Genomic DNA, 14,190 nt, shown 5'->3' on the forward strand with positions numbered 1-14,190 from the left:
ATAAGAGATACATTTCCTGGACAAACCCACTCCACACAGTTCTCCATACCCACAACTGAGGTTGCCATGCCCTCGGTCGTTTGGGAAGCTTCATGGCCACCTCTCTGGTCTTCCCTGCTGTGTAGGCCACTTGAATGACCAGAGCACAGAAACTTCTTACCTGGAGTCCTTCCTGACTCTTGCTTTCTCAAAGGAAAACTCAGGGGGTTTGTTGAGGTCATAGGTTCGGGTTGTCGGCTCTGCAGACACTCCAGCCTTTGCCCCCCTCCTGCTATGGAGAGAGACCAGCCCTGAGGTCTTGCGGTGAACCTCCAAAGGCACTTTGTCAGGAGAGGCCTGCAGTGGGCTTCCTCCCTGCACATGGATCACATCCTGCAGCTTGTTCAGCTGGATACACTTGCTCTGCAGCTCTTCTGTGAGCTCCGCGATGGCCACAGTCTGCTTGGACAGCTGCTCCCGCAGCTCCTTCAGGTGGTACTCCCGTTCCTGAAGCTCTGCATCCTTCCTCCTCAGCTCTCGTTCCAGCTCGGCCACTTTGCTCCGCAGGGCATCCATGCTGTGGTTCCCTGGCTGGCCCTCTGGATGCTTAGCATGTTTGGGTTTCACTGAACCATTTCCCATGTTGCTCAGGAGCCTAAGGGAGGGCACAGAATTGGGAGTGAGCAAGTGGAGTTCCACTTCCTAACGGCCCTCCCCTTTCCAGTCTGCTTCATAAACAGACACACAGTAGTCATCATCCTTTGATAAGCAATAAACTCCTCCAGTCGCACAAAGGAAGCTAATGACAGAGTTCCTTTATCCCTCTATAGAGAGCAGTTAGCATTTGTGTTCCTTCTTCCCTGTTCTTTCACCAGTACAAGCATCACACCTGAGCGTTTTCTGCAATGGGCCTCTGTCACCTGCTGTTCTCTTTGGTCATTCTCTCTGGATAATTGTCAAAAGCATCCAACAAGACTGCGCTTTGGATGTCAGCAGGGTGTAGATTCGATGCAAAGGAGCAGCCACTGCAACAGAGGCTGGGAAATGTCACGACTCCCACCACTCCCATTGGTTTAGAAATAACAAGCCTGCACCCCTCACAGAGCAGAGGCAGATTTCGTATCACTTTACTAGCAGTTCGTTCTTGCCTGGCCCCCTCCTAAGTGTTGCCTCTCTGTCAATGCTAGTTGTTATAAACTTTTGAACTGTGATCCCTGAGAAGAAAACATCCCTGTGAAGCTTCTTGTGCATCCTTCACTTTAGGTCCCCAAATCAAGTGGTGTAAATAGTAATGGCCCGTGGTGTGAGGCTCTATTCCTTCATTAAGAAAATCTTCAGGGCTCAAAAGACAGTTCAGTGGGTCAAGCACATGCCACACAAGTGTGAGGAACAATACATGAATGTTGGGTGGGGACCTCAGCCTGCCTGGATTCCTAGTGCCCAGGATACAGAGACAGGAGAAACCTGGAGCAAGTTGGGTAGCTAGACTAGCCAAACTGGTGAGTTCTAGGTTCAGGTAGACCATATAAGGTAGAAATCAATTAACAATGACACCTTAACATCAACTTCTGGCCTGTATAGGCATGGACACGTATGTGCGAGCATGAGCATGCTTGTGCATAAACACACACACACATACACACACACACACACACACACACACACACACACACACACACACACATATATATATATATATATATATATATATATATATATATATATATATACTTGTAGCCTTGTGGATACCCCAAAGTTATATACTAATCCAATGAATCTCAGGTTGCTAGAGGGAGATTAGAGATTATAAGGGGTAATTTTTTTAGCTATGTATTTATTTAAACATTTACTATAAATTCAAAGAGCTGGCAACAAAATACTTTGTTTCATTGATATTATTACTTCAATGGAAAGTAAGTGGCATGTTTAGGTTTACTGAGACAGTTCCACGTAAATAATAGTAGATTTTGAAAAAAGTAAGTCAGGGCTGGAGAGATGGTTTAGCAGTTAAGAGTGCCAACTGCCCACAACCACCTGTAACTCCAGCTCTCAGAGATCCAATTCCCCCTTCTGGTCACCATGAGCATCACACTCACAGACACCTACACATAATTAAAACTTAAAAAAATAAAATCTTTTTTAAAAAAGGAAATCACCTGCAGGTCATAAGCTTATTGAGTAAATTTGCACAGCTAGAATACAGCAGATGCTGCCCTAACTCTTGGCATTGCAGTTTTGGATGGGATAGTCTGGGTAACTGGACATCAGCTGTGAAAATCATCTGAAATACTTCTGATTTTATAAAATCAGAACAGAGGATCAAAAATGAAGTTTACAAACACATATTTCCCCACTCCCCCTCCAGATTTCAAGCTCAGAGAGAAACAAAGATCTTGACTTGATTTCATTACTTCTACCAGATTAATTGTGGCCTCCACAGAGGCTAGGTAGGTGCAAAAATGTAACACAGTCTCCAAATTTTAAACAGACGCTGCCAGCCAATGGAGGCTGCCCAAGACCGAGACAGAAATAAGAAGGAAAATATCTTTTAACACTGGGCCACTCCTCACAGGATTCTCGCCGGGAGCCACCGTTAATAAACACAAGCCTGTGAGGAGTTGCCTTCACAGGCTGCAGACACGGAGCAGGCACAGCCCTCAAGCCTCTGTTCAGCCAGCACCGTTTATTATTCGCACCCATTAACTTCACACAGAAAGATGGAGAAGCGGAGAATTCAAAGAAGTGAGCCTAGACAGACTTGTATCCAGAATTATCCATTCAGAAGATGTTGATAGAGACTTGAGAATTCACTTGAATGCTATTCTGAAAGGCATTCCCAAAGGTTTCTATCATGCAGCCCTAAGCCATCTTCTAGGCAGACTTTGTGAACAAGGAGAGGCAAGGAGGAAAAGGGATTGTTTTATAGAGAACTCAGCAAGCATAAGCAGATTTAAATGTAATATTAAACTAATGACTCACTCTGTATTCACAAAACAATTGCTTACTAAGCTCCAAGTGTCATGTACTCTATCAAGGCATATCGTCTCATGGATTAGAACTTGGACTTGACAGTGAACAAAGTTCTAACACCCTAAGTATGAAAAGATCTAGAATCATTTCTGTTCTGTGGATAGGGCAAAATCTGTACCGATCCAATGGTCGTAGAACCTGAAGCACAATTAAGTAGAGAGTGTTAAATCGCCCCAAACCCCACCCTCTGTTTTACTGAAGTCACTTTAGAAGCTGTATTAATCCTGTGAGGTATTTAGAATTCCTAGAATGGGGAGAAATGAGAGCAACTAACTTCTCTTTCAGGTCACTGAATTGCACAAGTTACTAAATTGTTCAAAACTAGTGTGAGTTCTTTTTACACCTGTTTAAGTTCTGCTGCCCCTCAGCAAGGTTTCAAGCCTCTGGCCGCATAAAACCTGATTAGATTCATGGTGCATGCTTCCTACCCGTCACTAAGGCAAGTGATTTCTCAAGTATGGATTGCTAGCCACAAGGAGAACTGGGCTGCTGGATGTCGCTTCAATAATCTAGCAGCTACAGGTTATTAAAACCATTTTTACATTAAAGGACAGTGCATGATGTAATAAGAAATGACTTTAGTGATAAAAGCCCAATTTAACAGGAGCAACGGACTCAGGCTACTCAAGAAGAGGAAGCAACCTGCCCTCTCTCACCCTCCTGTAAGTTCCATGACAGCCCTGATTTTAGGTTCGTATCTATAAAATGGTATATTTATCTCCATATCATGAGGTTATGATGAAGATTGTAAAGCACCTTGTTCAGTGCAAAACATATAGGAGCCATCAGGTACATAGGGGTCTCTTTTAGCAAGATGGGACTAGAGATGGGATCATACATCTCTATAGGAGGAAAACACAGTTTCATTTCTACATGAGGCAGAAGTCTAAGGAACCAGATGCCTTGAAAACAAAAGGTCTTTAAAGATGCAAATATTTCCTTGTGGGAAGAAGACCTTACTCTTTCTGAGCCTTAAGTTCTATTGAGAAAAGAAACCATTGTGGAACAAACAAACAAATAAATAAACTAAACATGCCCCGCCAAAGAATTGGAGATGAGAAAACCACAAAATCATATCCAGAATGTCCAGATATCCTTAAACTTGGCAACTCCTTAGTATAGTTTTATTTATTCTTACATGCTGAAGTGAAATTCTTTTTTTTCTTTTTTTTTTTTTTCTTTTTTTTGGTTTTTTTTTTTTTTTTTCGAGGCAGGGTTTCGCTGTGTAGCTTTGCGCCTTTCCTGGAACTCACTTGGTAGTCCAGGCTGGCCTCGAACTCACAGAGATCCGCCTGCCTCTGCCTCCCGAGTGCTGGGATTAAAGGCGTGCGCCACCACCGCCCGGCTGAAGTGAAATTCTTAAATCAAAAAGATTCACTGAGTTATCTTTGAAGGCATAGCATTAGTCACTAGAGAGGGAATACACTTCGGAGTCAGGTAGGAGAGAGAGGAGATTAAGTCTTGGCACTTAGCAAGAGGAGAGGAGAATACCATAGTTTCCTTCATTATCTTAATTCTCTTTGTGCAGAAGAAGCTACTCACAGAAGGGCAAAGGGACTGGGAAGGACTTTCAGGCTGGTTCACACCTTGCACTCAGTACAGCCAAAATTTGTTTTTTCCTTCAGTTCTAGAGGAGTTTAAAAACAAAATCTTGGCTCTGATCTAGATAATATGTGATGTACTCTTTACCCACCTAGAGTCTGATAGAAATTCATCCACATGAATAGATACTGAACACAGACACACACACACACACACACACACACACACACACACACACACACACACAGGGACAGGAAATACAGAGGGAGGAAGGGAGGAGGAGGGAAGGGTGGTTGTAAGCATATCTATAAATATGGGAGATGGTGGTATAGTGCTGGCTAAGGCTACAGAGCCAGAGTTCCTGTCTCAGTACTTTTGATCAGTTTTCCTGTGTCCCCAGAACAGCTACTAGGCTTCAGTGATAAGAACAGAAAAGACAGATTGACTCAGACAGATAGACAGACAAATAGATAAAACAATTTGCATATCATTTAGAATTCTTAGAGGGTCATATGACTTAGACAGAGAATTTAGCACTGCTCCTGGTGTATGGCATTATGACTGAATAAATACTAAATAGTTACTGAACCAACCCAAGCATATTGCTAAAAGAAAAGGTTGAGAGATTCTTCAGTCCCATATCAGAAGAGCCCTCTGGTGTGGAACAGAAGGAAACCAATAAAAAGGAACCATTGTCTTCAAGATTCTAATTCTCTCCATGCTTACTCTTGATTTCTCGGAATCCTTTCTTACATGTTATGTCCTCTTTAAATCCAAACTTTCCATTTTGATAAAAAATAAGTTTTTACAATAGCAATCTCTGAAGTCTCCAGAAGGAAGATGGGGCCCCAACAACAACTCTACCCAATCCAGAATGATGTCATGGTAATCATCATCATACTACACTTCTTGCTAGAATTTCAGACAACCTTATGCATTACTCTGAGATTTGCTGCGGAATCTACAGTTAGTCTAACTGAGATTCAACTATCTGAGCTTTCTCACAGTACCCAACAGAGATACCATCACCCCCAAAAACAGCAGGAAGCAATTCTAAGAAAACGACGCCCCTCCTCCCTAAGGTTTCATATTTCTCAGGGTTATGGATGATGGTTATAGGGTTGGGGGTGGAAGAAAATATTAAACTCAGTATTCTCCTTTAAAAAAAGGGAAAAGAAGAAATGGAATGGGTAGGTATAAGATATTGTGGTAGATTGTTGTATATACTAGTAAACAAATTTAGTAAAATAGCAGCCTTAGATAATTTGCACTGTAATTTGCACTGTTATGGATTCTTATATGTTGATACAAATGTAAACTATTTTTATATCCCTGTTTAAGATAATTTGTATATTGATACAAATACAGAACTATATTTGTTATAATGTACATATATTTCTACTCTTATCTGAAATATTTGTATATTGATACAAATATAAATTTATATCTGTCATACTGTATGTATGTTCTACTTCTGTTTAGGATATTCTGTATATTGATATATATTTAAGACTATTGTCATATTGCGTATTACACTATACATCCCTACCTCTGTTATAAATATCTTGTGCATTGTCACAATTTTGAAGTCATTGTCCTTTACCATACATTTGCTTATAGACTGTTTACCTTGTTTACATGAAGCCTTAGTCCTTAGGTTATTTCAGTAGATATGACCTATAGATTTATAGTCACCTATGCTTGTCATCTCTATAGTTACATTAGTTAGGTTATCCAGATTTACAGATACATAGGTTGGATGGACAGGTAATCTTCAAACACTTCATAGACCTAGAGAATATGGCATTTAAATAACTTAGAATTCTGTTGACATGAGACACAATTGCTCCTGGCAGCACCAATTTGATCCTGAGAGAATGTTGGGCTTCTAAGACATTTCCAGTTGGAAGTTTGTCTTCTTGGCACAAAATGGCCTATTGGGCAAAGAACTGCCCTTGCCTCAAGTGCTGACAATACGAGTGCTGTCCTTCTGGACAAGCAGGACACAAGGAAAAGTGACTTCTGAACTCTGCCAAGACAGGATAAGATGGTCTTTCAGAATTCCTGCTTCTGAAAATGGTCTGTCAGATTCCCTAGGCCTGTAGCCAATTTGAATGCACCAACAATGCTGGGAAACATTAGGTGACTGTCCAGGCTGCCAGCTGTCTCCGTCTACTCTTGCAAGATTCCCGAAAGTTGCTTGCATCCATCTACCATTTCTCAGGTACCATTATATTCCTTCTCAGGTCTTTGATGGGATTGAAGACTAGCAGTTACAGTTACAACTTTATATATATATAATCTTAGGTAGAACATATTAAGTATTAGATTCAGGTTCTTTAGGATAGGACACCTTTTGGAATGATCTTTGTAACATGCCATTTACCTACACTCTAGACTTCTCTAGATTTTAGTGTGTGTTTCTTGCTTAATATTGTTCGCATCGGTTGTAGTTCCATCTTATCTAAGTCATTAACCCTCTTTACCCCTGGACAATATTTGATAACCTTTCCTTGTATATAGTTTTGTATTAGGTTAGAACCTTCTTATTTAGACAGAAGGGGGAGATGTAGTGGGTAGCCATTCCAACCTTGATCTGGAAATTCCAACCCCCATTGAGGCTTCGGTAACTGTCAGGCCTACAAGGCGGGGCCAAGAGAGGACCCTGAAGACCTGAGATCCGGAGGCGCTGCTCTCTCTTGGTTCCTGGACCCTGGACACTGGAGGTAGACCAAGCAGAGTTCTCCAGAGAACACCGCTAGACTGCACTGCGTCTTCCCCAGACCCTGCAACCTATCTATCCCTTCATTTGTAAGTTATGCCACTAATAAACCTCCCTTTTAACTACGTGGAGTGGCCTTAATAATTTCACCAATAGGAAATGACTTATCTCAATCAAAATGTATTGATTAAAAATGATACCAAATTAGGCAAACAATCAAAGGAGAACAGAGACCTGACTCTACCCCACATTGTGCTCACTACAAAGCTGCAAACGTTGTGAGGGTATGAGGAGGAAATCAGCTGTGAGGGCCCTAGTGAAATCATCGCCAAGTAGATCACTGGAACACAGCAAACCAGAATTGTGCAATCAACTGACCCTTGAAGAAAGCAAAGTGAAGCCCATGGAGAACGGGCACCCAACACCTACATGCAGGGAAAGAATGAAATCACATAAGCACAGACTTTACAGCTTTTACAAAATTTAACTCCAGGGTAGATCACAGGCCTAAACATAAGACACAAAATTATAAAACCTAGAAGATATCACAGAAGAAAGTCGAGGTGATCTTGGATTCAGTGGTAACTTTTAAAATAAAAGGCCACAAGTAACTTATAAAAGGAGAAATTGTTAAGTTTATCTGTTGCTAAAACTCTGCAAAAGAAGAGAGTGAAATAGTCTGGGAGAAAGCACATGAAGGGGGTGTTCTCCACACACAACATTTTAAACAAACCTGAAAATGGCAAAAGACCTGAAAAGACACCTCACCCAAGATTTGTAGACAGCAAAGAAGAACAGGAGAAGACACAGTCATCTGTGGGTAGATAACTTGAAACTAACCCAACAGTGAGATACCAAGACACAGTGATGACCGTTCACAGCACAGAGGTGACAGGATATGGACCAGCAGGAAGGTTGGGGTCACCAGAGGGCATGTGAGGTGATACGGCACCTTGGAAGACAGAGTGGTCATCTGTCACTAAGTTAATCATGCTTCCGTGTTTATTCAATATGAGTCACGTGGCTTCCTCAACACCTTTAGCTTTATTCATAAAGGCTGCAACTTGGAAGCAACCATGTCCTTCTGTTGGTTAACAAAGAAACTGCAGTCCATCTATTTAACAGAATATTATTCAAGAATAAGAAGTAGTAGCAACCCATGAGAAGACATAGGGGAACTTTAAAAGAATATTACTAAGTGAAGCAGTCAACTGGAAGAACCTACGTCCTCTATGAGTTCAACTGTACAGCATTATGGGAAATAAAAGGAGTACAGACAGTGAAAAGATGAGTATCCGCCAAGAGTTCTGGAGAGCAGGGGAGAAAGGAATAAACAAGCAAAACACAGGTAGTGTTTGTGACATTGAGATCATTCTGTACGATACTGCAATGAAAAATACATGTTATTGCAAACTTGTCCCAAGCCATGGGATATACAATACAAAGGATAAACCCAATTATAACTGATGGGCTTTAGCTAGTAATACGTCCATGTCAGCTCATCAATTGCAACTAACATATCACACTGCTGCAAGACATGAAGAACAGCAACTAGAGAGATGACCCAGAGGCTAACAGACCTTGCTGCACGTCCCAAAGCCCAGACTTCAGTACCCAGCACCCACACAGAGCAACTCAAAACCGACTGTAACTCCAGCTCCAGAGGCTCTGACGCCCTCTTCTGGCCTGTGTGGGCACCACACACATATGGCACATATGCACGCAGATACATATGCACATAAATGAAAATAAATGTTAGAAATAAAAGGAAACCTATTTTCGAAATTGCTAAGAACAAAGGAAACTGATGGGGGTGAGATGGAGTTACTGTACTTTTCTACAGCCCTAAAACTGCCGGGAAGTAGAGAGTTTCTTCATTAGAAAACAGAACACTTACTATGAACTAAATGCAAGAAAACCCAAAACTCACTGAAGGAATGGGCAGAATGCATGATGGGTGGAAGGAAAGTAATGAGTAATAAGGCTTAAAAAAAGTAATATACTGGAGTAAGAACCCAAAAATGCACAAGCCTTATTATGGTATCTGGGTTTTAATGCAAGCCAAGTTCTTTTTCAAGCTGTATAGTCATAGCTGTCCTTTAGAAGACAATGCTCCTGGAATAACTGTGGAACCAAGAGAAGGAAACTCGGGAGAGGGAGACAAAGGCAGCTGCACCAGTCCAAGTGAGATGTGCTTATGAGATTAAAGTCGGCCCAGAGTCTCAAACCTATTCTAATGACTCAAACTTCTTGAACTAGAAAAAATGCAGACTATCTCCATAGCAACTAGGAGGAGGAAAACATTCCTATAGAGGATTTTACAGAAGGGATGGTTACAGGTAACTGCAATTTCCTTTCCTTCAATAAATCATGAAAAGCAGAGTAGATTATTATTATTATTATTATTATTATTATCAAATTGGCAGTTTAGCTTGAAATTGGAGGAGGGGATTGTACTGGCTCCCTTAGATAAAATTCTAAGATTATATGAAACTGATATGTATCTGTATGGCTACCATTTACTGGTCTCTCCAGAGCTCTTTTAGAAAATAATTAACCATCACTAGATACAGAAATCCCTGCTTTTTCTCCCTGCAGCAACCCAAAGAGCAGTGACCTCATGACAAACAGCTGACTCCCCTAACAGGGCCACAATTTCCACAGGGCCCATTTCCACCTGCCCTGTGACAGTGGCCAATAGGCTCAGTTTTATCTATCCACAGCATCTGGATGTTGAGACTGTTTTCCTCTCCACTCACATCCATATGAGCTTGTCATACCAAACTATCAGCCACTACCAGCAACCTGTGGACGAACCCACCCCCAGCAGCATTCGCATCATGAACTTTTTGAATACTAACTATCCTAGATACTAAAAGGTTTAGTGGCATTCCATTCAGCTCTTTTGGTGGGGCGGCCATGCTACACAAGCATACAGACAATAATCACAGAAATGTGAGCTGGTATGCACAAGCCAGGACGTTCTAGCCAATGGAATTTGAGCGATGGCAGGAAGAAAGAGAATCAAGACTGCATGCATGGTCACCTGTGGCAACTGGATGAGAGCCAATGCCATTAGCCAAAATGAGGAGCAGAACTGGGAGGCGGAGTACCAGTTTAATTTTGGACATGCTCAAAAGGAGAGGCTTGTGTAGATTTCAAGCCCAGGAGTGCAGTAAGCAGGAATAAATAAGGGACTGGAAAAACAAATGGCAGGAAGAAACAAAGACTTGTAGCAGTAGTTGACAAATAAGTGGAAACGGAAGAAGGTCCCAGGGGTTCGTGATCACAAAAGAAACAGTAGCACTGAAATCTAAGAACTGGATTGGAAAGCAGAGTAGAGCTGTGGTAAGAAGCTACGTGTTAAAGAGAACTGCAGGCAACTGAGGAGAGCTGGGAGCAGGAGAGGGGGTCCTCCCCAGGGAAGAGCACACCAATCGGTCGCCCGGTGCCAAGCGGCCAGCCCTGAAAATACACACACAAGTAAACACACATACAAGCAACATTATATGGACCAAACAGGAGATGTATCTATCTACATCTGTATCTGTCTAGATATGTATATCATACAATAACAATGAAAAATGAGGCCATGAATTTGAAGGAGAGCAAGAGTGATATATGGCAGATTTTTGAGGGAGGAGAGGGAAGGAAGAAATGTTATGACTACATTATAATCTCGAAAAAAACAGAGGCGATTAAGAGTCACATTTGGGGTGGAGCCTCTAATTGCACAGGAGGCAATGGGGTATGTCAATTCCAGCGTTTTGATCGTGGACAGGTTGGAGGAAGGTGTTGCTTCCGTTCTGTGTCACTATTCACCCGGTGAAACATGTTCCATGGAGCACCATCTACAGTGGCCCTCCGTGACACAGACAGGAGAGAGGAGGCATGCAGAAGGAGCCTTATGGAAACAGGAGATGTACTGAGTTTGGGATGCCCGTGGGCCAACAAGATGGAGATGCCTACATCGGATGCAAAGAAGGAAAACCTCAGGTCAGTTCTACAGAGGTAAGACTTGAATTCACATGACTAGATGAAACCACTAAGGGAGATAAGAAGGAATTACCTACATTGTAATTGTCAAGTGTGGACATACGTCATACCTGCGAAAATATAATTTGTGGGAGAAGAGAAGGGGAAGCAACACATTTTGGGTTGAATAAGGATAAGGAAAAAATTGTAGGAATAAGAGAAGTCTGATAGACACCATGGAGATAAAGATTTCAAGTGGCCAGCAGGCTGTAGCTCAAATCCCAGATGCATCAAAAGAAATGAGATCAGAGAGGAAAACACAGAGGTTAGCCATTTCAGAAGGGTGAAGCTGGAACCTCGTTTAAAAGGTACCACGGAAAGAGCTGATGCCAAAAGTTGGGACTTCAGGATGGTATCAATGGAGCATGCAAAGAATGTTTACAATAGTAGAAATAAGAGTACTGATAAGCCCAGGATAGTGAGCCAAGGAAGCTAGAGAAAATGAAAACATAGGAGAAGAGGAGAGAACTGGAAAGTAACACGGAGGAATCAGACCATAGGAGTCTCCGTGGCTTGGGCATCAATCGGGCAGCACATGTCTTCTTTCCCTGTGAAGTGAGTTCTCATCTCTCTCCTGTGAATTCAGAGGCCTGGAGTCAACGACTGTTAAAAGTGGGTTCACAGGCATCATCCTTGCAAGTCGTTTATTCTTAGCTATGCCACGTTGCGATGCCAAGAACAGTCTAATTCTCCAGAGAGATTCTTCACCCCATCACCTCATTACCCTAGCGTGCGAAACACAACAGGAACATGAGCAACAGCTGTTGTATATTCTGTGGGATGATCGCCTTCTCCTTGAGCTAAATAGAAACTTGCAATGACGAGAAACGGTTTCTAAGGCTTTTGTGTGTATGGGGGTGTGGCAGGGAGCAGGTGGATGCTGCACTCTGTTTAAGAAAAATTGCCCCTTTCCTACAGAACTTTGGAAATAAGAAGAAAGCGCAGAAGGCAAGGAGTCATCCTTTCTAAGGGTCCCCTGAGCTGGTTCTGTTCTCAGCCCTGGCTTCCCCTGTTCTGCCTATGCGCTCAGTTCTCATCCTTCAGCTGGAACCCATTTATTTTTCTCTCCTCTCCAAGGTGGTTGGTTTCTTGGCGTTTGTTTGCTCTCTTTCCTTCTTCACCAGAATATGCAAAGACGTGAAAGCGCCTCAGGGTGCTGAGTGACAGGACACCCAAATAAGTTTAAAAGCACTTGTAAAAGTCCATGCATCCCCATGCAGGAGTCCTGTATCCCCAGTCAGCTATCCAGACCTTGGAGAACAAAGCCTGGATGGCACACCGCGACAGCAGCCCTGAGACCCCAGCCCCAGCAGAACTCAAGGATGGTGCAGCCACACTGTGCTCTAAACCCAACCGCTGTACAGAGCCACCGGCGCCACACGGAGAGAACACTGCGCGTCCACATGTCCACATGCAAACAGCATGAGAGACCGGCTGGGTGTGGGAGAAGCGCACACCGCGCAATGCACGGCCAGTAGTACCCTCTTGTCCCCATGCCGTCCCTCTCCGCGCGCCTCCCGGGTGCCCGAGCCCCCCAGCCTCACCAGGCCGCCGCGTAACTTTCCAGGTGCGCAGCTCGTCCAGCGTCTCAGCGTCCTCCACCACGCCGCCCTCCTGCGGCCCCAGCCCGGCTCAGCTCAGCTCTGCCCCGCTGCACCGTGCGCACCGTGCGGGGTCCGGGCTGCTGGCGCCGCCGCTCGCGCTGCGTGGGAGCCGGGGACGCGGCGAGCGCGCTGCGGGCAGGAGCTGCGGCGACGTGGGTGCTGCCGCCGCCTCGCTGGTCTGCGGGGGCCGCGGCGAGAAGGAGACGCCCGGGAGGGAGGAGGGAGCTAGGCGGAGGGGAGGGACGGAGGAGGGCGGGGGTCAGCCTGGCGTGGCGTGGGAGAGCCCGGAGCCCGCTTCCTTGAAGGTGGGGTCACCGGCGCCGGCGCGAACCTGTCCTCCGGAGTCAGCCTGCAGCAGTCTGCACTTTATACCTCGAACCTCCGGAGTGAGGCAACTTAAGTAGGGCGATAACATCGTGGATGCAAGCGGGTGGTTTGGTTGTGTTATTATTTCTATTTCAAGTGTGTGGGCCGAGGGAGAGGAAAGTTGAGGGGGGTATTCATCATCGCCTTCCCTCTCCACCCCTGTGCCTCCAGCCTGCTCTACTGCAGGCTCTTGCTCTCTCGCTCACTGTCTGGCTCTCTCTATTCTACCTTCCTTTCCAGAGCGCAAATCTGCACTCACGCATCCTGGACATGCTCTCTGGTGTCACAGTGGTGCCCTTCTAGAAGACACGTGACCCAGGGGTTGCTTAGCTGCACACTCTTCCAGCACTCTGGAGCCTGACCTCGCTTCTAGTCTGCCCGTTGTACGTGATGCATGCTGGGGACAGTGGCTGAACCGAGTTTCAAGGGACAGAGAGTATACTTCCTAAAATCTGTAAGGCTTTATTAGCACGGAGCTTTCTTGGTTATTCAAGCAGGTAATTTAATACTCTCCTGTGGCCTTTTAGGCACAGTCTCCCGAGGCGTGCATTATAGTTTTCTAAATATAAATAGATATACTCACCCACCGCAGTACGCTGTGCTCTGATGTTCTGAGAGTCCGCTGCAGCGAGTCCCCCTTTCTTCCTTCTCCCAGAGGAACGTCCTGGCACATTCACAAGGACAAGGGCAGTTTCTCTGCAGAGTGGACAGTACAGTGAGGGTCTATTCTTCGATTTGTATCCATATAATGTTAGAACCCGACTCCCTGGGGATGTCAACCACCAAGAAGGAGGCTGTGGGTCTCCTGTAACTCCAGCATGCACTATTACATACATAAACCCACATAGAATGAGGCCCGTGTACACTTGTTGAATGGGGCCATTAAGTTCCAGAGGAGGAAAAAACGGTTGT

General features: G+C 44.2%; 1 protein-coding gene across 2 annotated transcripts in view; it reads right to left on the reverse strand.

Moving 5' to 3' along the window:
- Positions 1–13,735, reverse strand: part of Prkg2 (protein kinase cGMP-dependent 2) — a 103,103-nt gene extending 89,368 nt beyond the window's left edge. Inside the window, exons 1-2 of one of the 2 annotated variants that reach the window (XM_052735438.1) lie at positions 12,853–13,735; positions 161–634 (exon numbers count right to left, since the gene is read on the reverse strand). In XM_052735438.1, coding sequence (XP_052591398.1) covers positions 161–621 — 461 coding nt within the window. In that variant the 5' untranslated portion in view covers positions 622–634; positions 12,853–13,735. The remainder of the gene's footprint in view (positions 1–160; positions 635–12,852) is intronic. The other variant, XM_052735437.1, reaches the window with a different exon arrangement.
- Positions 13,736–14,190: the final 455 nt, after the last annotated feature.

The sequence above is a fragment of the Peromyscus californicus genome, unplaced genomic scaffold, assembly GCF_007827085.1.
Source record: "Peromyscus californicus insignis strain IS unplaced genomic scaffold, ASM782708v3 Scaffold_13__1_contigs__length_99412109, whole genome shotgun sequence".
NCBI lineage: Eukaryota > Metazoa > Chordata > Mammalia > Rodentia > Cricetidae > Peromyscus > Peromyscus californicus.